This window comes from Garra rufa, chromosome 9, assembly GCF_049309525.1.
Source record: "Garra rufa chromosome 9, GarRuf1.0, whole genome shotgun sequence".
NCBI lineage: Eukaryota > Metazoa > Chordata > Actinopteri > Cypriniformes > Cyprinidae > Garra > Garra rufa.
Window position 1 is genome coordinate 29,185,829 of NC_133369.1, and position 20,670 is coordinate 29,206,498.

At 37.1% G+C, this 20,670-nt stretch overlaps 1 protein-coding gene across 1 annotated transcript; it reads left to right on the plus strand.

The window, feature by feature from the left end:
* The first annotated feature begins 4,802 nt into the window (after positions 1-4,802).
* On the plus strand, positions 4,803-20,601 carry nfkbid (nuclear factor of kappa light polypeptide gene enhancer in B-cells inhibitor, delta). Its single transcript, XM_073847396.1, has 12 exons — positions 4,803-4,833; positions 8,501-8,637; positions 8,721-8,751; positions 8,858-9,081; positions 9,173-9,405; positions 10,711-10,816; positions 10,907-11,053; positions 11,125-11,176; positions 11,256-11,428; positions 12,767-12,883; positions 18,959-19,123; positions 19,313-20,601. Exons 1-12 carry the CDS (start codon positions 4,818-4,820, stop codon positions 19,382-19,384), a joined length of 1,473 nt encoding a protein of 490 aa, XP_073703497.1. The 5' UTR covers positions 4,803-4,817; the 3' UTR covers positions 19,385-20,601.
* Positions 20,602-20,670: the final 69 nt, after the last annotated feature.

Below are 20,670 nucleotides of genomic sequence, written 5' to 3' on the forward strand. Positions count from 1 at the left end.
AAAACAATAAAGAGTTACATTTGATGCTAAATCTGGGTTTTAACTGCTCTCTGGAAATTTGTAAGTCTAGGTTAGTAGGAAATCTATTCTAAAGAAAGCCATGAATATTCTTTCTAGCATATGTGAATGGTCATGAACAAGAATATGGTGCTCTTGTTTATCTGCATAATCTATGACCCGTGTTTGAGCATATGATACAATCAGTTAAAACACTTTTAGAACATTTTTACTTTAAATTCACAATTTACTGAAAAGACTTGTTAGACTTTCTGTATAAATACATACATATCCAACAGTGAATCCATGTAGGGCTGATCTCAGCTTGGTTTCTCTTTTTTTTCTTTTTCTTCAATTCTAAAATGTAATTTGTTGATGGTGTTTCTAAATTTGTAGATGATGTAATGATGCTGTGAAATGTCAACACATTATGGAACACCTGTCCTGAATTTAACTCAATACTGCATATATATGTGTATATAATATTTTGGTCACTAGATGGAGCCATGAAAACAGACATTTTCCATGAAGACAGAAGTTCTGCCTACCAGGAGACACTGCCTCACTCTAATTATAGACTACTTGAATTCCACTCCTCTTTTAGAGAGAGAGAGAGAGAGAGAGAGGGAGGGAGAGAGAGAGAGAATGTAATACCCATAATGCCTTAATGTTGTTTACAGTGTTTCGAAAGTTACTTTTAAAAGTAATGTATTACAAAATTGCATTACCTCCTAAAAAAATAACTAATTACACTACTTACTTACAGTTACTTTTGCGTTACATTGCTTTTGCGTTACTTTTAAAATCTGGCCTGGTTTGCTTGTTTGTTTTTAATATAAAAGGTTCTATTTTGGGCAAACATAAACCCTGCTAACACACGACGTAACAGTTACGTAATTTTGTTAGCTGGGACACCCTTTTACACCAAAAGTGAAGGTATGTAAATGTGTTATTTAACATATTTAATTGTCGCCGTTTTGCACCATATTCTGAGTTCGTTACTTTTTTGTAAATTAAAAAGTAATGCATTACTTTAGTTACTAAGTAATCTGATTGTGAAACTCACGGTACTTGTAATTCGTTACCCCCAAGACTGATTGTTTACATTGGTAAGGACCTTAAATCAGGCTTGTTTCGATCTAAAGCTAGCTGCTTCACACTGAGGTTAGTCAAAAGTATGTTACTACAAGAACAAACTAGTATGGAGTGGCCTTATTATGCTTATCATAATGTTTATTTAATAATAATAATAATAATAATAATAAACTTTATTACAGACTCACAGGTCCAAATGAGGAACAAGACACAATACAATACATATATAAAAAACACTAAAAAAAACTTCAGAGGAGACAACTATACCAATGCTTCCATAACTTGGACTTATACCGTGTAGTGCTAAACTTGATGCTGGTCAAGGCCATATTTATGTAGTTCTCTGAGTTATTCAGCCGACATATAAATTTGTACATAACATTTCTCAATGCGGCTTGCAGTGTATTAACACCTGCAGCCACAAACATCTCACTGGCACTACACCAGCGAGGTCTTCTCAGCAAAATTCTCAGTGCATCATTGTAAGCTACCTGGAGTTTATGCAGGCTAGCTTTGCTGTAACTAGACCACAAGTGTGCAGTGTAGAGAGGAGTACAGTATGCTCTGAACAAAGCAACTTTCACTTTATCTGTACAATCACCAAACTTGCGAACCAAACTATTCGCCTGAGCATATAAAGAACGGCATTGCCTGTAAATATCAAGGTCATCCTTCAACTGGTCTGTAATGAGATGTCCAAGATACTTGTATTTGCTCAAAACTCTCAAGGTATTACCTGCCAATTTAAAAGAAGGAAACATTAGATATTTGTCCTCCTTTGTTCTACAAATCATCACCGCACTCTTGTCTGTATTAAATTTCATGTCATAAGCAGTTCCATAGTCAGAGCAAACATTAAGAAGCTGTTGGAGACCAGCACTGCTGGGACTGAAGACTACAAGGTCATCTGCATACATATTATGATTCACTAAAGTGTTACCTATCATACACCCATATTACACGAATTCAAACAGACAGAGAGCTCATCAATATACATGTTAAAAAGAATAGGGGAGAGAATTCCACCTTGTCTGAACCCCTTCCTGACACCAAAAGGGGCAGAAACACAATGTCCCCATTTTATAAACATAGACTGGTTGGCATACAAGTAGGACAGAATTCTCACAATACATTTCGGTACACCTATCTTACTCATTTTGTCAAATAACTTGTAGTGATTGACGCGGTCAAAAGCTTTTGAGGCATCAATAAAACTCATTAACTCATTATTTAGCGAGTAAGAGTGCTTTTCTCATTACACACCAAATAACTAAGACCACTACAACATGAACAACAGTTGAGCTGCTTAAAGTTCTCCATTTTTGCAGCTGGGAGAGAATGAGTGGGTAGAAGTGGAGGTGGGAGAGGAGGAGGAGAAAGAAACAGAAGTTTTGGTGCCGTGGTGAGAATGGAGGAAATGGACCTAATGGTTAACATCTCTGAGGCAAATTAGCAGATCAAAGTTTTTTGTGGGGGTAAAAGGAAGTAGCTATAGATACAGTCTTCAAATTCGTGTTACAAAACTAACTCTACACAGAAGCCTTTTTCTATATTATATTAATGCCAATTATTAGCCTATATTAATTATATTTCTTAAAGCAGTGTTAACACTGTTTTCTATGACGTGGTTGAAATATAGGCTATATAATACCATTTTGATTCTTTAATTAAAAATTATTTGATTTTGTAGATTTTTTACTTTACATAGATATTAGGCTCTATATTTAATATATAACATTTAATAGTCTAATTGTTAATATTTAGAAAAAAAAAATCAGTACAAGAAAATATAAAGGAAAACTAAAAACCGGAAACACGGATGAAGGAAGTTCAATAAAAATGTTTAAACTAAATTTCTAGTTATCTTTTTATCATCGCGAACTTACATGTCATTAGGTGCGTTCGACTTCATGCGGCGCTGCGCAGACCGATCGTAGTAGTGCATGCCGGTTAGAAATTTTGTCCGACTTGAACCGGCGCCGACGCCACGTGACGTTCACGTGTGGCATCAAAGTAACGCGAGAGCGTTTCGAGAACAGCCGGCTTGCTCAGCCAGCACAACATTTCAGATGGGACTGCGCCAGGCTGTGATGATGTCACAGCTTCTCATGGCCACATTCACCACATGACGATGATCACGCGTGTTTCGTGCATAACAAATCAATTTGCATGCCATTTCGTAAATAGTTTACGATCTTTTGACTGCAGTACATTTTTTCCCTTAAATTCTTTATATTGGATTTGTGCATAAGTTTATTATTGTACTTTTTTCATACAGACCACTTATAGTATTCAGCTGCATATTTAAGTAATATTTTTTATGGAATAACTAAAATGTCACAGACATTTAATCTAATGTGGTCAACATTGATTGATGCTGAAATCTGTAGTTGCTGCTTTACTTGCATGTGCTGCATTTCTTCCAACAAAAAAAGGTATTTCTATAGCTTCCAGTTAATCTGCAATAAAGTAGGCAAACGCCACGTGATCTGCCATGTTTGAGGGAGCAACGAGATCTCCAATTTGTCCGACTTCACGGCTCCGTTTTCAGCTCCTCCCCGACTGCTTTCGGCTAATCTCGCCGATCGGTCTGCGCAGCGCAGCATGAGCTCGAACACACCTATTTTGTCAACGCTACTGTTGCTGTCATGCGCAAACCGATCCACCTTCCTCCAGTGTGCTCTAGTGTTTAGGTGCGTTCGACTTCATGCGGCGCCGCCAGAAATCGGCTGCCGCCTTACAAAACAATGCATTCTGGTAAGATCATTTGTCCGACTTTGATCGGCGCTGCAGCCGCCTTTCAATCATGTGTTCCATCAAAGTACCGTGAGAGCAAAACGAGACCAGCCGCAGAGGTCAGGCGCTGCAGTTGCTCAAATTCGGCTGCGAAAGCCTTGATGACGACACACTTTATTCTCATTGGTCAGATTATGTGACGACAAGCACGACGTGTGCTGCGTGTTTTTTCTTAAAAAACTTCCTGTATGTAATCAATCTTTATATCGAATATCTGATATTCAAACAAAACAATAATGATGAAAATGAAGATTAGGCGATATGGTAAATATATATTCTTACTGTATAAGAGTTAAAGTTTGGAAAAAAACTGGTCAACCAGAGGCCGTTTTTTAATGGATGTTGTGAGAGGCTTCACTACACTGAATAAACTGCTTATATTTGAAAAATGTCCTATAGCTAACTACAAAACCAAGATACAAATAATAAACGTCATATTGCATTTCATAAAAGTAACTCATATTGATATGATCAATAAGAAAGCAAAACGATTGTATAGAATAAACGATAGGGAAACTTTTATCTTTTCTTTTTTTATCTAATGTAGTTTCATTTATTCTTTTTCATTATTCCTTTTTTTGTATGTTTGGAATACAGTTTCATCCTCTGTAAGTGTCCGACCTGACGGCCGCCTCTTTACTCCTCCCCCGACTGCAAGCGGCTGCTCTCGCCAGCCGGCGGCAGGCTAGTGTAGTGCATCTCGAACGCACCTAATGACAGTTCTTTAGAAGTTGAGGGAGGAGCTACAAATGGGCGGGGCTTTAGCCTGCAACGTGCTCTCTGTATACATAGTGGAACGTGCCTGAATCAGTTGATAACAGGCAGTGACTCGAGGAGTTGACATTTATCAGCGGCTGCTCTGCGATTGACATCATTCATTTCACCTGGCGTGGGAGCCGAGAATTAAAGACAGCAAAAGGGATTCTGACATGCACTTTCAGAAATGTGAGTACTAAGACTTTTCGTTTATTTACTTTATACAGCAGAAAGTTATGAGGGATATGAATGACTATATGATGGACAAAAACAGCCGAATTTCTAAATTAAAAAAAGGTACAAAAGTTAGGGCAGTAGCCTACCCTTTCAGGCTACTATGTATTATTTAGGTAGACTACACTTGAAGTACTAACATGTACCTTTCGGTTACTATTATGCTCCTAGTGCTAAATAAGGTACAAAAGTGTACTTTTTGAGAAGATACAAACTCAGTGGCAGCTTTTGTACCATTTTTTAATTCGTATGTGTGAGTTAGAGAGAGAGTGTATGTATACCATTAGAATGATGCCTAAATGTTCAAGTTACAAGTTACCTCTAATATTGACATAAGCGTTTAATATTATTTAACTAAATACACAAAGGCTATTAAATACTTTAGTATATATTGATATAAGTATATTGATGAAAACAACATGTGGCATTCTACCTTTATCTTTGCTGTTTACATGTTTTTTATGACGTAAGTTCGGTGATGTATGACCGTTCAAAAATAGACTTAATTCATTTGAATAAAGGATCCCCCAACAACATCGTACTGCCAGTCACTGACTTTTTTTTTACATCTATTTGGACAAACCCCTTGATAAATTACTCCTCCCTGTTAGACTTTCATTTCCCGTTTTTAATGGGTGTAGGTCTTATTTTTTACAGAGAAAAACGTGTGAAAAGGATTTCGAAAATATATCTGTCAACTATAAAGCTGTTAATTCTAATAGTGGTACAAAATGTCATGTGGAATATACCAAGTGTCTAGGAATAAATTGCAACCTAAGCTTTTTTTTTTAAATGAGTAAATAGATTTACTGTGTCTAGAGTCAGATAGCGGAGCGAGAGCTACGGAATCCCCGCGTTCACACCCACGCGCGTGACTCACTGGCCAGGGATTTCCGTATTTGAAATTACAAGATAAGAGGTGCGAGGGTATCCCAGCCACTAATGCCCACTCTTTCGGACAATTCAAGCATGAAAGTCAGTCTTGTGTAAGACTTGTGTGTGACCTTTAAAACTGCGGTGAGTGATAGAAGCGCCCTTATTAGATAGCCCACTGAAGTCAGGTGTTTCTTGCGTTATTACCGTGTGGTAATACATTTTCAACGTCTCTCAAACGTTGATGTACCATTTCCACATTAATCTTTTAGAACCAAAACTTTGTCAGCTATGTTGTTACTAATACCCCACTTGTTTATTGAATAGCTTAGGGTTAAGGTCATACAGAAATGTACTGTCAAACCAAAAATGGGTGAGTGCAGGACACTATAGTTCATTTATGTAAGCAAAATAAAGTAAACTGTGACATATTATACCCACAAAAATCTTCATACAGTGGACTACCAGTAAAATTTATAAAAATCTGGGACCGAAAAGTATTGAGACACTTTAACCTGACCATGTTTTTTTTTTTCTTTAATTGCTAATGCAACCTTTTTACACCAAATGACCAAAATTTAGCATTGCTTGGTAATTGGTCAACAAAGTATTGATAAAATATTGTCATACTAACAGTTTTTTGAATTTTTTAATCCATTACATACCTTTCTATCTGACATTATCAAGATTAATTTGTTTGAATAAACTGTAATAATGTGAGAAATGTTGAAGGTGTCTGAATGAATTTTGGTTTGACTGTAGAACTTTTTTTTTGAGTCAGGTATATGTGTTGAGCAGTAGCCCATCTTTCTTCTTAACTTTTTGAGTCAGCTTTAAAAAGCAAGATGAGAAGTGGAGTAATTAAAATAAACTGGAATGGAGAACAAACAAGAGAGATAAGGAAAGGAATGATCCTGTCAAGGTTATGCCCAGTGGAATTTCCATCTTCCTCTTTTGAATCCCCTTCACCATAAGAATTACTTAATGTTTTGCTGAAACCAGTTGGTTTTCCTGTAAAGGGATTCCTTGCAGAATGTGACATGAGTAGTTATTTTGTCAAAGCTATAAATAGATAATTCAAATGAAAGAATATTATTGTAGTTGTTTTGACATAGCCATAAAAAATAACAAAATAACTGTTTCTCTCACACTGCTGTGTTTGTAAGAATATTTGTGCGTGAAGTAGTAATTCGATAAATATCTATATATTGAATTTTTTTTATTCCTGGTGGCTACGTAAAATATTGCAATTTATCCGTGATCTATGCAGCTGAATCAATATCTAAGCATCTGTTCGTACACCTCTGATGGGGCCCATGTGAAGGACATACGTCACTGATGCAGGAAGAAGATGTGGTTTGCCACGAAGAGCGTAACGGAGAGAAGGAAATAGTTACAGAGAGTGTGCTGTGAGAATGGTCTCCATAGACGCAGGGTTTCTGAAGAAGAAGACAGGTAGACGTGACCTCACCACCTCTTTTCCAGATGGAATACCTTCCTCACGGGTGAGAGGATGAGCGTTATGCTCCTTCGGCGGAAATTTCTTTCTTATCTCACGTTTGGGGTCAAGATTTTGAAGAAACTTTCCTTCCTTCTGCTCTAGAAGACGTAACTGATGCCCACTGGAAACCTCCGATATTTGCATTCTTGTCTTTTTCAGTTTCTTTTGGTGACTAACACGAAGAAAATACATTTCAAGTCATACCAGCACCTGTTATTAAAAACGGCCCTGGGGAAATCACACTAGTTGGAGAAATCTATCAGATTTACTTGAAAACAACAACAATAAATGTGTATTCAGCAAGATATACTGAATGTGGTTATATGATGAAAGTTTTACTTGACTTGACTTTACATCATTGTAAAACAGAGGCTTTTTAAAACAAATGGTTTTGATAGAAATGTCAGATTTGCAGCTTCTTCAATAATTATATATATTTAAAATATTTAGTAGCATTTATTTTAATTCTGTATTAATATACTCTTTGTTGAAAATGAACCAGCGTTGGGTGAAATATAGACAAACCCCGCGACTGAACAGTTAAACTGTCCGCTGTTCTTCAGACAAATCCTTCAGGTCCCACAAATTCTTTGGTTTTTCAGCATTTTTGTGTATTTGAACCCTTTTTCAACAATGACTGTATGATTCTGAGATCCATCTTTTCACACTGAGGACAACTGAGGGTATCATATGCAACTATTACTGAAGGTTCGAACGCTCACTGATGCTTCAAAAAGAAAAACAATGCATTAAGCCAGGGGTGAAAACTTTTTAAATTCGAAGATAAGGGTAATTTAACTTATTTTGTCTTCTGGGGAACATGTAAGTATCTTCTGTAGCTTCTGAAGGGCAGTACTAAATGAAAAAAAATTATATTTAGGCAAAAAAATAATAATAATTCGTTCAAAAGTTTACACCCTTGCTCTTAATGCAAAGTTTTTCCTTCTGGAGCATCAGTGAGTGTTTGAACCTTCTGTAATAGGTGCATATGAGTCCCTCAGTTGTCTTCAGTGTGAAAAGATGGATTTCAAAATCATACATCATTGCTGGAAAGGGTTAAAATCCACAAAAAATGCTGAAAAACCAAAGAATTTGCAGGACACAGTATTAAGAATACTGAAATATGAAATATTATGTGAAATATCTTATTCAGATCGGTACTAAATAAAAAATAACATGCATTTTATATGATCCCACTTATTTTGGTAAGATAATAAACATTTAACAATTGTTTGTTCCTGTCCACAGCACCAAAGGAAAAGGCGTGTTACCCTCTGCCCACAGTGAAGAAACTCCTGGAGCAGAAGAGAAAAAGAGAGACCTCCTCAGCACCTCCCTCCTGCTCTACAGCATCTTACACTGCTGGTGGCGCAGCATCTGTCCAAGTGAGTCAAACTATATTTCTAAATGTAAATGTCTCGAGGCTGAAATGAATGCCTTTAATCATCCTCCAAAATGTTTCCAACAGGTTTTGGCATCAGTACAATCTCCCACTGCCGGTGAGTCCAACCATCCTAAATGAGGGTTTTGCTTATAAAATGGGACTTAAGTAATAGTTACAATTTTTTAATTTTTTTTTATCAAAAATGATACTTTTCTTAGCAGAAGCCAGCACAAGCTACACAGACATGGCAGCAGTTAGATATGACCGATGGGAGCTTTCCAGCATTCATCAGACACATTCCTCCCTACCTCAGTGCAGCTCATTCCCGTACATGTCAGGTTCCCCCACCGCAGCAAACTTTTCCCAGACTGGACAGACGCTTGCCACTGGCTTCAGCCCTCAGCAGATACAGGACTGCCAGGATGCCCAGACAACACAGCAATATGTAAGAGCTCTATAAGTATTTCAGACAGCGTGATTAATGAGTTTGTCCATATTACGAATGAAAAAAATCTATCTGTTCTCCACTCTCACAGCCTATAACAGAATGCCCCGTAACTGCAGCCGGGACTGATATGACTGGCACTGTCCCCATTCAGAGCTCTGGCTTGTGCTGGCCATCTGAATCCAGAGCAGAGGATCACACAAGCTCATACCTTCTCCAAGAGTTCAGGCCCCAGATGGATATGGTGAAGCTGCAGGAGGCCAGACTCTTCCTGCAGAACATGGATTACAGCAGAACCACCTGGCAGGATGATGACGGGGACACGTAAGTCAGAGGATGTTCTGAATATTCTTTAGGGTGGAGATTTACTTCTTCGGTTGCTGTAACAGTCTGTCATTTTTAGAGACAGAAATGTAGTCATAGCTTTAAGCAGCCTAGGATTTAAAGGGATAGTTCACCTGAAAATGACATTTCTGTAATTAACTACTCACCCGCCTGTTGTTCCAAACCCATAATACCTTTGTTCATCTTTAGAACACAAATTAAAATATTTTTGATGAAATCCAAGAGCTTTCTGACTCAACTTAGACAAAAAATGGTATGCTAACCAAGGCCTCAAATATACAGTAAAAACTGTGAATTTGTGAAATATTACATTTTAAAAGAAATGTTTTCTATTTTATTACATTTAAAAAATGAAATTTATTTCTGTGATGGAAAGCCGAATTTTCAGCAGCCGTTACTTCAGTCTCAGGGTCACACGATCCTTCAGAAATCAATCTAATATGCTGGTGTGGTGCTCAAGAAACATATCTTTTTATTATCAATAATAAAAACATTTTTCAGTTTTCTTTGATTTAATAAAGTTAAAAAAGCAGCATTTATTTGAAATAAAAAGCATGTGTAACATTGTAAAAGTCTGTCAGTTTGAACAACAGTTTGAAAATGGGTCAAAACATTTATTTGTAAAATTAAGTAGTTTAGCATAATCATTTAGTTTAGTAATTATTCTTATAAAAAAGTGCTTTATGCTTTTAAAAAATAATTTGACTGCCCAAAAACTATTTCTGAATTAATCATTTCCAAAAGTGTGATAATTTTTCTATTTTTTGTAAATAATTAAATGTGTGCACTCAAATGTATTAAAATAATAATAATAAAAACTTTTTATATATTGGCTAAACCGTTTGAAAACTTTCAAAATCATTACATTTCAACTTTATTATTATTGTTATTATTATTATACATAACTTTTGAAGACACTTTATGTAGATGTATTCACGTTAAAATAGCCATACTTCCTTCTGAATTTATGTAAATCGCTCATCATTAGCCCCCAGTTTCATAGAAAGGGCTTAAGCCTATAGTGCCAGACTAAAATGTAAGTCTGTTTCAGCTAAAAGAAACTTACACTGACTGATCTTATCATGTATCTTAAAATATGTGTATGTTTAAAAAACTTGCCTATGTGTTTTACTAGGGGGGTCCCCCTCAAGGTCTTGTGCATTTCTTAACTAATGAAACCAGTGTTAGCATAAATCCTATGGAAAAGTGAATGAAAACAGAGAAGTTGTTAGACAGCTCTGCACTGGAAATGAAAAGTGAAACTCTTTTCTTACTCTCTTTTAGCATTCTACATATCTACACTGCGAAAGGCCTGAGGGAATACGCTTTTGCTGCTGCGGAGAAACTGAGTGAACTGGGGAAGTTGGACTCTAAAGAACACAAGGGCAAGGTGAAGATCACAACAAAATACTGTTTTATTTAGGCTATTTTATTTTATATGTTAATGCACTCACTGACTTTCTGTTTTCTTGTATGCCAGACTGCTTTGCTGGTGGCTGTAACTGCCAAACAGCAAGATATAGTCCAAGACCTACTTTCTCTAGGTGCGGACATCGGCATCTGTGACGTCAATGGTCAAACTGCACTTCATCTTGCTGCCACCTATGGTTTCCCTGGTGTCATGCAGGTGAGAGACCAGCCATATGCAAAGCATTCAAAATCATAAAAGCATGTTTCTAAACTACTATGATTTAATAGGTTATTCTCTTCGCTGGACTGCGAGTAGACCTGGAGGCTCGTAATTTTGAAGGTATAAACCTGTTCCATAAGCATCAGAGTTACTGTGGCATCTGAGTAGACCGTAATATACAGCTGTTCTTGCTTTTTAGGTCTGACTCCTCTGCACTGTGCAGTGATCTCTCACTGTGCCACGATGAAGGCTATAAATGCCTCCTCCTCATCCTCAACATGGTTAGCTGATGGCAATCTACAAACTCAAGCTAAAGATAAACTGATGTGTTTGGAGCTTCTGATACATGCTGGAGCTTCAGTTCTCAGTCAGGTACTCAGTTTAATGGCTTTTTAATGTTTTCAGTACAGTTTAATCCAGATGATTATAAGGTAATGTGTTAATTTTTGCCAATGGACCCCTTGGGTGATAAACAGATGGTGCAGGAACCCTTATTAAATTGTGTTACTATATAACTGAGTGTTGTATTAAGCCTGGCCCATAAAAACATGAGTAAGGATCCATATTAAAGCCAACAAAATAATCATTATTGATAAACAGAGATGTGAAGTTTAGGGTGTGCAATGATTTTTTTTTTTCTCTAATGCTCACCAGGGTTTGTACAAGGTGCTTAAAGTGCTTAAAGAATTAGACTTTTTGCAATTTAAGGCCTGGAAAATACTTACAAATAGCTATATTCCTGAAGAGGTACTTGAAAAGTGCTTGAATTTTTGAAAGACACTGTATCTAAGAAATAAGTGTTTATTTTGTCGATAAGCACAAAATTTCATTACCTTTTTCGCTTTTTTAATTTTAGTTAATATCAGAAAGCAGTCAAACTGATGTAAACGTAAATGTTATGTAAACATGGCTAAAGACGCAAAAAGAGGAACAGACAAAACAAATCAACTGAGTAATTCACGCTGGAACCGCTCCGATTGATTCAAACTCGTGACTCAATCATTCATTTCAAGTGATTCACTAGTAACTTCACTATTCATTTTCGAATTTCCACAATGCCTGTAATGATTTTAAAAAGCATGCAGTGATGAGTAAAACAGAGCTTTTTGAAACTACCAGTTAAACCATTGCAAAATGATTTATTCTTTCAAAGCACTTCAATCAGATAGTGCATTGTGAATCATTTGATTCAGAACGGGACTTCAAATTGTGTATTGCGAATCATTCGATTTAGTCCTGGAATTTAATTTTACAATATCTGTACGAACCCTGGCTCACCAAGGCCGCATTATGTGATTAAACATACAGTAAAAACAATAATATTGTGAAATTTTATTACAGCCTTTACTCAGAAATCGTTCTAATATGCTGATTTGGCACTCAAGAAACATAGATATTTATTGTCACTGTTGATCAATTTAATGCATCATTGATGAGTAAAAGTATACATTTATGTAATATCTTACTGAACCCAAATTAGTAACACACAATCATTTCCAATTTATGGTAGATATTTCCATCATATAGGAAAAGATATATTTCCCAAATGTTCCTTTCTGACAGACAGACAAACAATTGATTTTGTCATTGTTCCATGAAGAGCGGTTTCATTTTGAGACTGCCGCAAAGGGAGGAAACCTCATTCATGCCACATGCTTTGATGTTGCTTTAGTTTCACTTTATTGACTAGTATACCTCTGTATTTTTCAGGAAATCAAAAGCAACAAGACAGTTCTTCACCTGGCAGTGAAGGAGGGGAATATCCATCTTGTGCGCTTCCTCCTCAGCCTCCAGCTCTCCAATATGCAGGCGTTCATCAACATGAAAGTGAGAGACATATGATGACGATATTGTGTTGACTTTAAATACATTCCAAATCATACTTAAGTAATATCACACTTGCCTCGTGCCACAGGTGGTGAAATTTTGTGGGTGTGAACAAGAAGTTAGTAGTTGAGGGATTTACAGGCCCGGGTTTACGGGGGTGTTAGAGGGTGCTAAGCATGTACAGAGTTGTACAGAGCTTACAAAAGAAAATCAAATAATGTAAATAAGTTGTCAAAGAACAAGAATATGTGAATAACTAAATTTGGACAAAAATCTCAGATATAACCTTATAAAGCCCCTTATTTGTTCCTGGATTTGTTCCTTTTTAACAAATTGGTTGAGTGAACAACCCAGTGACTTACTCATAAATACAGTAATTATTTTTGTTCCTCAATGAATTAGTGTCATTAATCTGTTCCAGAGTTTTAAAACCAATCGATTGAGTGAATGGTTCAATGACTCACTTATAAAGATAGCCACTCGTTTCATTTCAGAACGAATTAAGTCTTTTAACAAACTGAGGAGACGACCTAATGATTCACTCATAAATACAGTCATCCATTATATTCCAGAATGTATCAGTGTTTTTGAATGTATTGGTTGAGTGAACCATTCAGTGACTTGCTCAGAAAGACAGCACTTATTTGTTCCTGAAATGACTCAAACTTTTTTAAACAAATTGGTTGCATGAACAACCCAGTGGCTTACTAATTAATACAGTAATTTGTTTTGTTCCTTAATGAATTAAATATCATAAATCTGTTTTAGTGTTTTTGAACCAAGCGAGTCACTAAATGATTACTGTGACGATGCAAAGTTTTATTTTAACAAATTGTGAACCTTTTCCACAAAACCAGTCATAAGGGTACAATTTTTAAAATGGATTTATACATCATCTTAAAACTGAATAAATAAGCTGTCCATTCGTATATGGTTTGTTAGAATAGGACAATATTTGGCCGAGATAAAACTATTTGAAAATCTGGAATCTGAGAGTGCAAAAAATCTAAATACTGAGAAAATCACCTTTAAAATTGTCCAAATAAAGTTCTTAGCAATGCAAATTACTAATCAAAAACTAATTTTTGATATATTTACGGTAGGAAATGTACAACATATCTTTATAGAACTTGATCTTTACTTAATATCCTAATGATTTTTGCCATAAAAGAAAAATTTATAATGTTAACCCACACAATGTATTTCTGGCTATTGCTACAAATATACCCGTGATACTTAAGACTGTTTTTTTTTATGGTCCAGGGTAACAACTGGTTCAGTGAATGACTCAGTAATTCACTCATTTGTTACATTCCAAAATGTATCAGTGTTTTTGGACATTTCGGTTGAGTGAACAATTCAGTGACTCGCTCATAAAGATAGCCCCTTATTTAGTACCTGAATGAATAAGTGTTTTTTTCACAAATCGGTTGAGTGAACAACCCAATGACTTACTCATGAATACAGTAATTTGTTTTGTTCCTCAATGAATTAGTGTCATTAATCTGTTTTGCAAATTATTTGATTCAAAACGGGACTTTAAAGTGCATTTCGCGAATAATTTGATTCAAAAGGTGACTTTTAAGCGCATATCACAAATCATTTGATGCAAAAAGGCACTTTAAAGTGCTTATTGTGAATCATTTGAATCAATGCGGCACTTCAAGCGCGTATCTTGAATCATTTGATTCAAAGCGGCACTTCAAGCGCGTATCGTTAATAATTTGATTCAAATCGGCACTTCAAGCGCGTATCGTAAATCATTTGATTCAAAGCGCCACTTCAAGAGCTTATCGCGAATCATTTGATTCAAAGCGCCACTTCAAGCGAGTATCGTGAATCATTTGATTCAAAACGGCACTTCAAAGCACGTATCGTGAATCATTTGATTCAAAGCGCCACTTCAAGCGAGTATCGTGAATCATTTGATTCAAAACGGCACTTCAAAGCGCGTATCGTGAATCATTTGACTCAAAACGGCACTTCAAAGCGCGTATCGCGAATCATTTGATTCAAAGCGGCACTTCAAGCGCGTATCATGAATCATTTGATTCAAAGCGGCACTTCAAGCGCGTGTCATGAATCATTTGATTCAAAGCGGCACTTCAAGCGCATATCGCGAATCATTTGATTCAAAGCGGCACTTCAAGTGCGTATCGCGAATCATTTGATTCAAAACGGCACTTCAAGTGCGTATCGCGAATCATTTGATTCAAAACGGCACTTCAAAGCGCGTATCGTTAATCATTTGATTCAAAGTGGCACTTCAAGCGCGTATCGCGAATCATTTGATTCAAAGCGGCACTTCAAGTGCGTATCGCGAATCATTTGATTCAAAACGGCACTTCAAGCGCGTATCGTTAATCATTTGATTCAAAGCGGCGCTTCAAGCGCATATCGTGTATCATTTGATTCAAAGCGGCACTTCAAGCGAGTATCGTGAATCATTTGATTCAAAGCGGCACTTCAAGCGCATATCGTGAATCATTTGATTCAAAGCGGCACTTCAAGCGAGTATCGTGAATCATTTGATACAAAACGGCACTTCAAGCGAGTATCGTGAATCATTTGATTCAAAACGGCACTTCAAAGCACGTATCGTGAATCATTTGATTCAAAGCGGCACTTCAAGCGAGTATCGTGAATCATTTGATTCAAAGCGGCACTTCAAGCACATATCGTGAATCATTTGATTCAAAGCGGCACTTCAAGCGAGTATCGTGAATCATTTGATACAAAACGGCACTTCAAGCGAGTATCGTGAATCATTTGATTCAAAACGGCACTTCAAAGCACGTATCGTGAATCATTTGATTCAAAGCGGCACTTCAAGCACATATCGTGTATCATTTGATTCAAAGCGGCACTTCAAGCGAGTATCGTGAATCATTTGATTCAAAGCGGCACTTCAAGCGAGTATCGTGAATCATTTGATTCAAAACGGCACTTCAAGCGAGTATCTTGAATCATTTGATTCAAAACGGCACTTCAAAGCACGTATCGTGAATCATTTGATTCAAAGCGGCACTTCAAGCGCATATCGTGAATCATTTGATTCAAAGCGGCACTTCAAGCGAGTATCGTGAATCATTTGATTCAAAACGGCACTTCAAGCGAGTATCGTGAATCATTTGATTCAAAACGGCACTTCAAGCGAGTATCGTGAATCATTTGATTCAAAGCGGCACTTCAAAGCACATATCGTGAATCATTTGATTCAAAGCGGCACTTCAAGCGCATATCGTGAATCATTTGATTCAAAGCGGCACTTCAAGCGCGTATCGTGAATCATTTGATTCAAATCGGCACTTCAAGAGCTTATTGCGAATCATTTGATTCAAAGCGGCACTTCAAGAGCTTATTGCGAATCATTTGATTCAAAGCGGCACTTCAAATACGTATCGTGAATCATTTGATTCAAATCGGCACTTCAAGAACTTATCGCGAATCATTTGATTCAAAGCGGCACTTCAAGCGCGTATTGTGAATCATTTGATTCAAATCGGCACTTCAAGCGAGTATCGTGAATCATTTGATTCAAAACGGCACTTCAAGCGAGTATCGTGAATCATTTGATTCAAAATGGCACTTCAAAGCACGTATCGCGAATCATTTGATTTAGAGCGGCACTTCAAGCGAGTATTGCGAATCATTTGATTCAAAGCGGCACTTCAAGCGCGTATCGCGAATCATTTGATTCAAAGCGGCACTTTAAAGTGCTTATTGAGAATCATTTGATTCAAAGCGGCACTTCAAGCGTGTATCATGAATCATTTGATTCAAAGCGGCACTTCAAGCGCGTATCGCGAATCATTTGATTCAAAGCGGCACTTCAAGTGCGTATCGCGAATCATTTGATTCAAAACGGCACTTCAAAGCGCGTATCGTTAATCATTTGATTCAAAGTGGCACTTCAAGTGCGTATCGCGAATCATTTGATTCAAAACGGCACTTCAAGTGCGTATCGCGAATCATTTGATTCAAAACGGCACTTCAAGCACGTATCGTTAATCATTTGATTCAAAGTGGCACTTCAAGCGCGTATCGCGAATCATTTGATTCAAAGCGGCACTTCAAGTGCGTATCGCGAATCATTTGATTCAAAACGGCACTTCAAGCGCGTATCGCGAATCATTTGATTCAAAACGGCACTTCAAACGCGTATCGCGAATCATTTGATTCAAAGCGGCACTTCAAGCGCGTATCGCAAATCATTTAATTCAAAACGGCACTTTAAGCGCGTATCGTTAATCATTTGATTCAAAACAGCACTTCAAGCGCGTATCGCAAATCATTTAATTCAAAACGGCACTTTAAGCGCGTATCATTAATCATTTGATTCAAAACAGCACTTCAAGCGCGTATCGCGAATCATTTAATTCAAAACGGCACTTTAAGCGCGTATCGTTAATCATTTGATTCAAAACAGCACTTCAAGCGCGTATCGCGAATCACTTGATTCAAAGCGGCACTTCATGTGCTTATCGCGAATCATTTGATTCAAAACGGCACTTCAAGCGCGTATCGTTAATCATTTGATTCAAAACGGCACTTCAAGCGCGTATCGCGAATCATTTGATTCAAAGCGGCACTTTAAGTGCTTATCGCGAATCATTTGATTCAAAACGGCACTTCAAGCGCTTATCGCAAATCATTTAATTCAAAACGGCACTTCAAGCGCGTATCGCGAATCATTTGATTCAAAGCGGCACTTCAAGTGCTTATCGCGAATCATTTGATTCAAAACGGCACTTCAAGCGAGTATCGCGAATCATTTGATTCAAAACGGCACTTCAAGCGCGTATCGTTAATCATTTGATTCAAAACAGCACTTCAAGCGCGTATCGCGAATCATTTGATTCAAAGCGGCACTTCAAGCGAGTATCGCGAATCATTTGATTCAAAGCGGCACTTCAAGCGCTTATCGCAAATCATTTAATTCAAAACGGCACTTCAAGCGCGTATCGCGAATCATTTGATTCAAAGCGGCACTTCAAGCGAGTATCGCGAATCATTTGATTCAAAGCGGCACTTCAAGTGCTTATCGCGAATCATTTGATTCAAAACGGCACTTCAAGCGAGTATCGCGAATCATTTGATTCAAAACGGCACTTCAAGCGCGTATCGTTAATCATTTGATTCAAAACAGCACTTCAAGCGCGTATCGCGAATCATTTGATTCAAAGCGGCACTTCAAGTGCTTATCGCGAATCATTTGATTCAAAACGGCACTTCAAGCGAGTATCGCGAATCATTTGATTCAAAGCGGCACTTCAAGCGCTTATCGCAAATCATTTAATTAAAAACGGCACTTTAAGCGCGTATCGTGAATCATTTGATTAAAAATGACACTTGAAAGTGTGTATCACAAATCATTTGATTCAAAAGGCAACTTTAAAGTGCATATCGTGAATAATTAGATTCAAAACAGTACTTTAAAGTGCTTATCGCGAATCATTTGATTTAAAACGGTACTTCAAGCGCATATCGCAGATCATTTGATTCAAAAAAGTACTTTAAAGCGCGTATCGCGAATCATTTGATTCAAAGCGGCACTTCAAGTGCATATCGCGAATCAATTGATTCAAAACGGCACTTCAAGCGCTTATCGCAAATCATTTAATTCAAAACGGCACTTTAAGCGCGTATCGTGAATCATTTGATTAAAAACGACACTTGAAAGTGTGTATCACAAATCATTTGATTCAAAAGGCAACTTTAAAGTGCATATCGTGAATAATTTGATTCAAAACATTACTTTAAAGTGCTTATCGCGAATCATTTGATTTAAAACGGTACTTCAAGCGCATATCGCAGATCATTTGATTCAAAAAAGTACTTTAAAGCGCGTATCGCGAATGATTTGATTCAAAACGGGACTTCAAAGCGCGTTTTCCAAATCATTTGATTAAAAATGGCACTTTAAAGGCACATATCGTGAATCATTTGATTTAGATCGGGACGTAGGAGTGGGTTCACCCCATTCCCTCCGGCAAATCGCATCCTGACTACATTTATCCTGTGCGCTAATGAACACTAGGACATTTTTATCTATAAATGTCTGTTTCCTGTCAGGCTCACGGACACACTGCCCTGCACATGGCCGCAGGGCTGCATGGAAGCCCCTTTCAGGAGGAACTAATCCGGCTCCTGCTGAGTCGTGGTGCTGATCCCAGCATCCGCAACCTGGAGAATGACCAGCCCGCTCATTTGCTGCAGAGCGGAGACAAAGGAGAGAGAGTAAGAGGCTTTTCTTTATTAACAAGCAGTCCGCCTGTTATGGGAAAGTGTTTAAAACGCAATACAAAATTTTTTCTTGTATACTGTAGGTTCCATTTTTTAACAGCATAGAAAGAAAAGAGCAGATTACACAGTATTTGACATGTATTTTCCTTTCTCCCTCTCTCGCTCTCTCTCTGTCTTCCTCAGCTCAAGCTCATCTTGAAGAAAAAAAGTGCCTCCTCTAGGCGACGTTTTACATCCTTACAGGACCAAGAGTGACTAGGACTGATTTTTAGTCCCGGCGTATCCCACCTTCTCCAATAGAGATGCAGACATCTGGATCAAAAATACAGTATGCTCAAGAAACATTAATCTTGGTATTTATAATTTAAACTAAAAGATGTGGATTAAAAAAGTAAATATCAGAAAGAGCTTTAAAAAATAAGCTAAATCTCTGGAGAAGAAAGGGTTTATCTTAAGTATCCTTTTATAAGGATTTTCACGTATTGCATCATTTTTAGTATGACAGTATATTTTTGCAAGGATCGTTCATTGATTCTGTACCATAAAGCTGCTTCCCAGTTTATTTAAAGACGAACGCAAATTTCAGTGTGTTCATGAATAGAACCGTCAGTACCAGTTCTTTATCCACCTTCGATTATAAACCATATTGGTTTGCTTACTTGCTCTTTTTTAACTCACTGTATCAGTGCGATATTCTTTATTTGTTTTGAGATGTATTTATATAGCTTTTGCTCCGTATATGTTGCGTATTATTGTCTGTGCTCATGTTACTTTCACTCAGGGGAGAAAGATCAGTTATTTATTTCATTGCTTGATATGAATGACATCATGTAATGCACTTTTCTCAGCAGCACACTTGATATCATATTTGTCCTTACAGGAGATGTGTCATCTAGCCATGTATGTGAATGTTTATTTAGATGAGTCATATATGAGGGGGTGAAATGTCAGGGGGTTCTAAGGTGAAAAGGTAGTTTTGTCATCAAGGCCTGTCTGAATCAAAATGTCAAAATCATTATTATGATTTAACAATGTTATTTCAGTGGAATAGCATGAAAGCAAAGGTTCTTCTGTGGGAATACTGTCCATCTTGTATCAAGATTTCAAATGTTGGAGGATGTTGTTGTTGTTGTTGTTGTTGAGTCAGTGATGTGCATGATTCACCGTGTTGAAGTACCTAGAGTCCCTCTGGAAATTCAAATGAGGGAAAACACACGCTAAAGTCACTTTCTTGTAAAACAAAGAGAGAGCTCTGTGGATTTATGAGAATTAGTTTGAAAGCAAAGCACACTGTAAGTGTGTGTCTTCTAAGCAATTCATTTGCTTATTGTTTTGGTAAATATCACAAACACTCAGTGAATGAAACCATCTGACAAAGCCAAATTGTGTGAGTTTATAAAGTAGCATTAAAGTTTGCTTGACTTTTTTCAAACTGTTGTTTATGAAGTGTCATCGTTTATAATTATTCACTTATTTCTGCAAATCATTAATGTTTTATTAATGCGTTTGTGTGTTTTGCATTATATGTCAACTGACCGAGC

What these genes read in the sequence shown, in the direction of transcription:
- nfkbid (XM_073847396.1), top strand. An exon ending in AGTACAATCTCCCACTGCCG is followed by an intron (nt 8,752 to 8,857) that starts GTGAGTCCAACC and finishes TTTTCTTAGCAG; the next exon opens with AAGCCAGCACAAGCTACACA. An exon ending in CCCAGACAACACAGCAATAT is followed by an intron (nt 9,082 to 9,172) that starts GTAAGAGCTCTA and finishes CCACTCTCACAG; the next exon opens with CCTATAACAGAATGCCCCGT.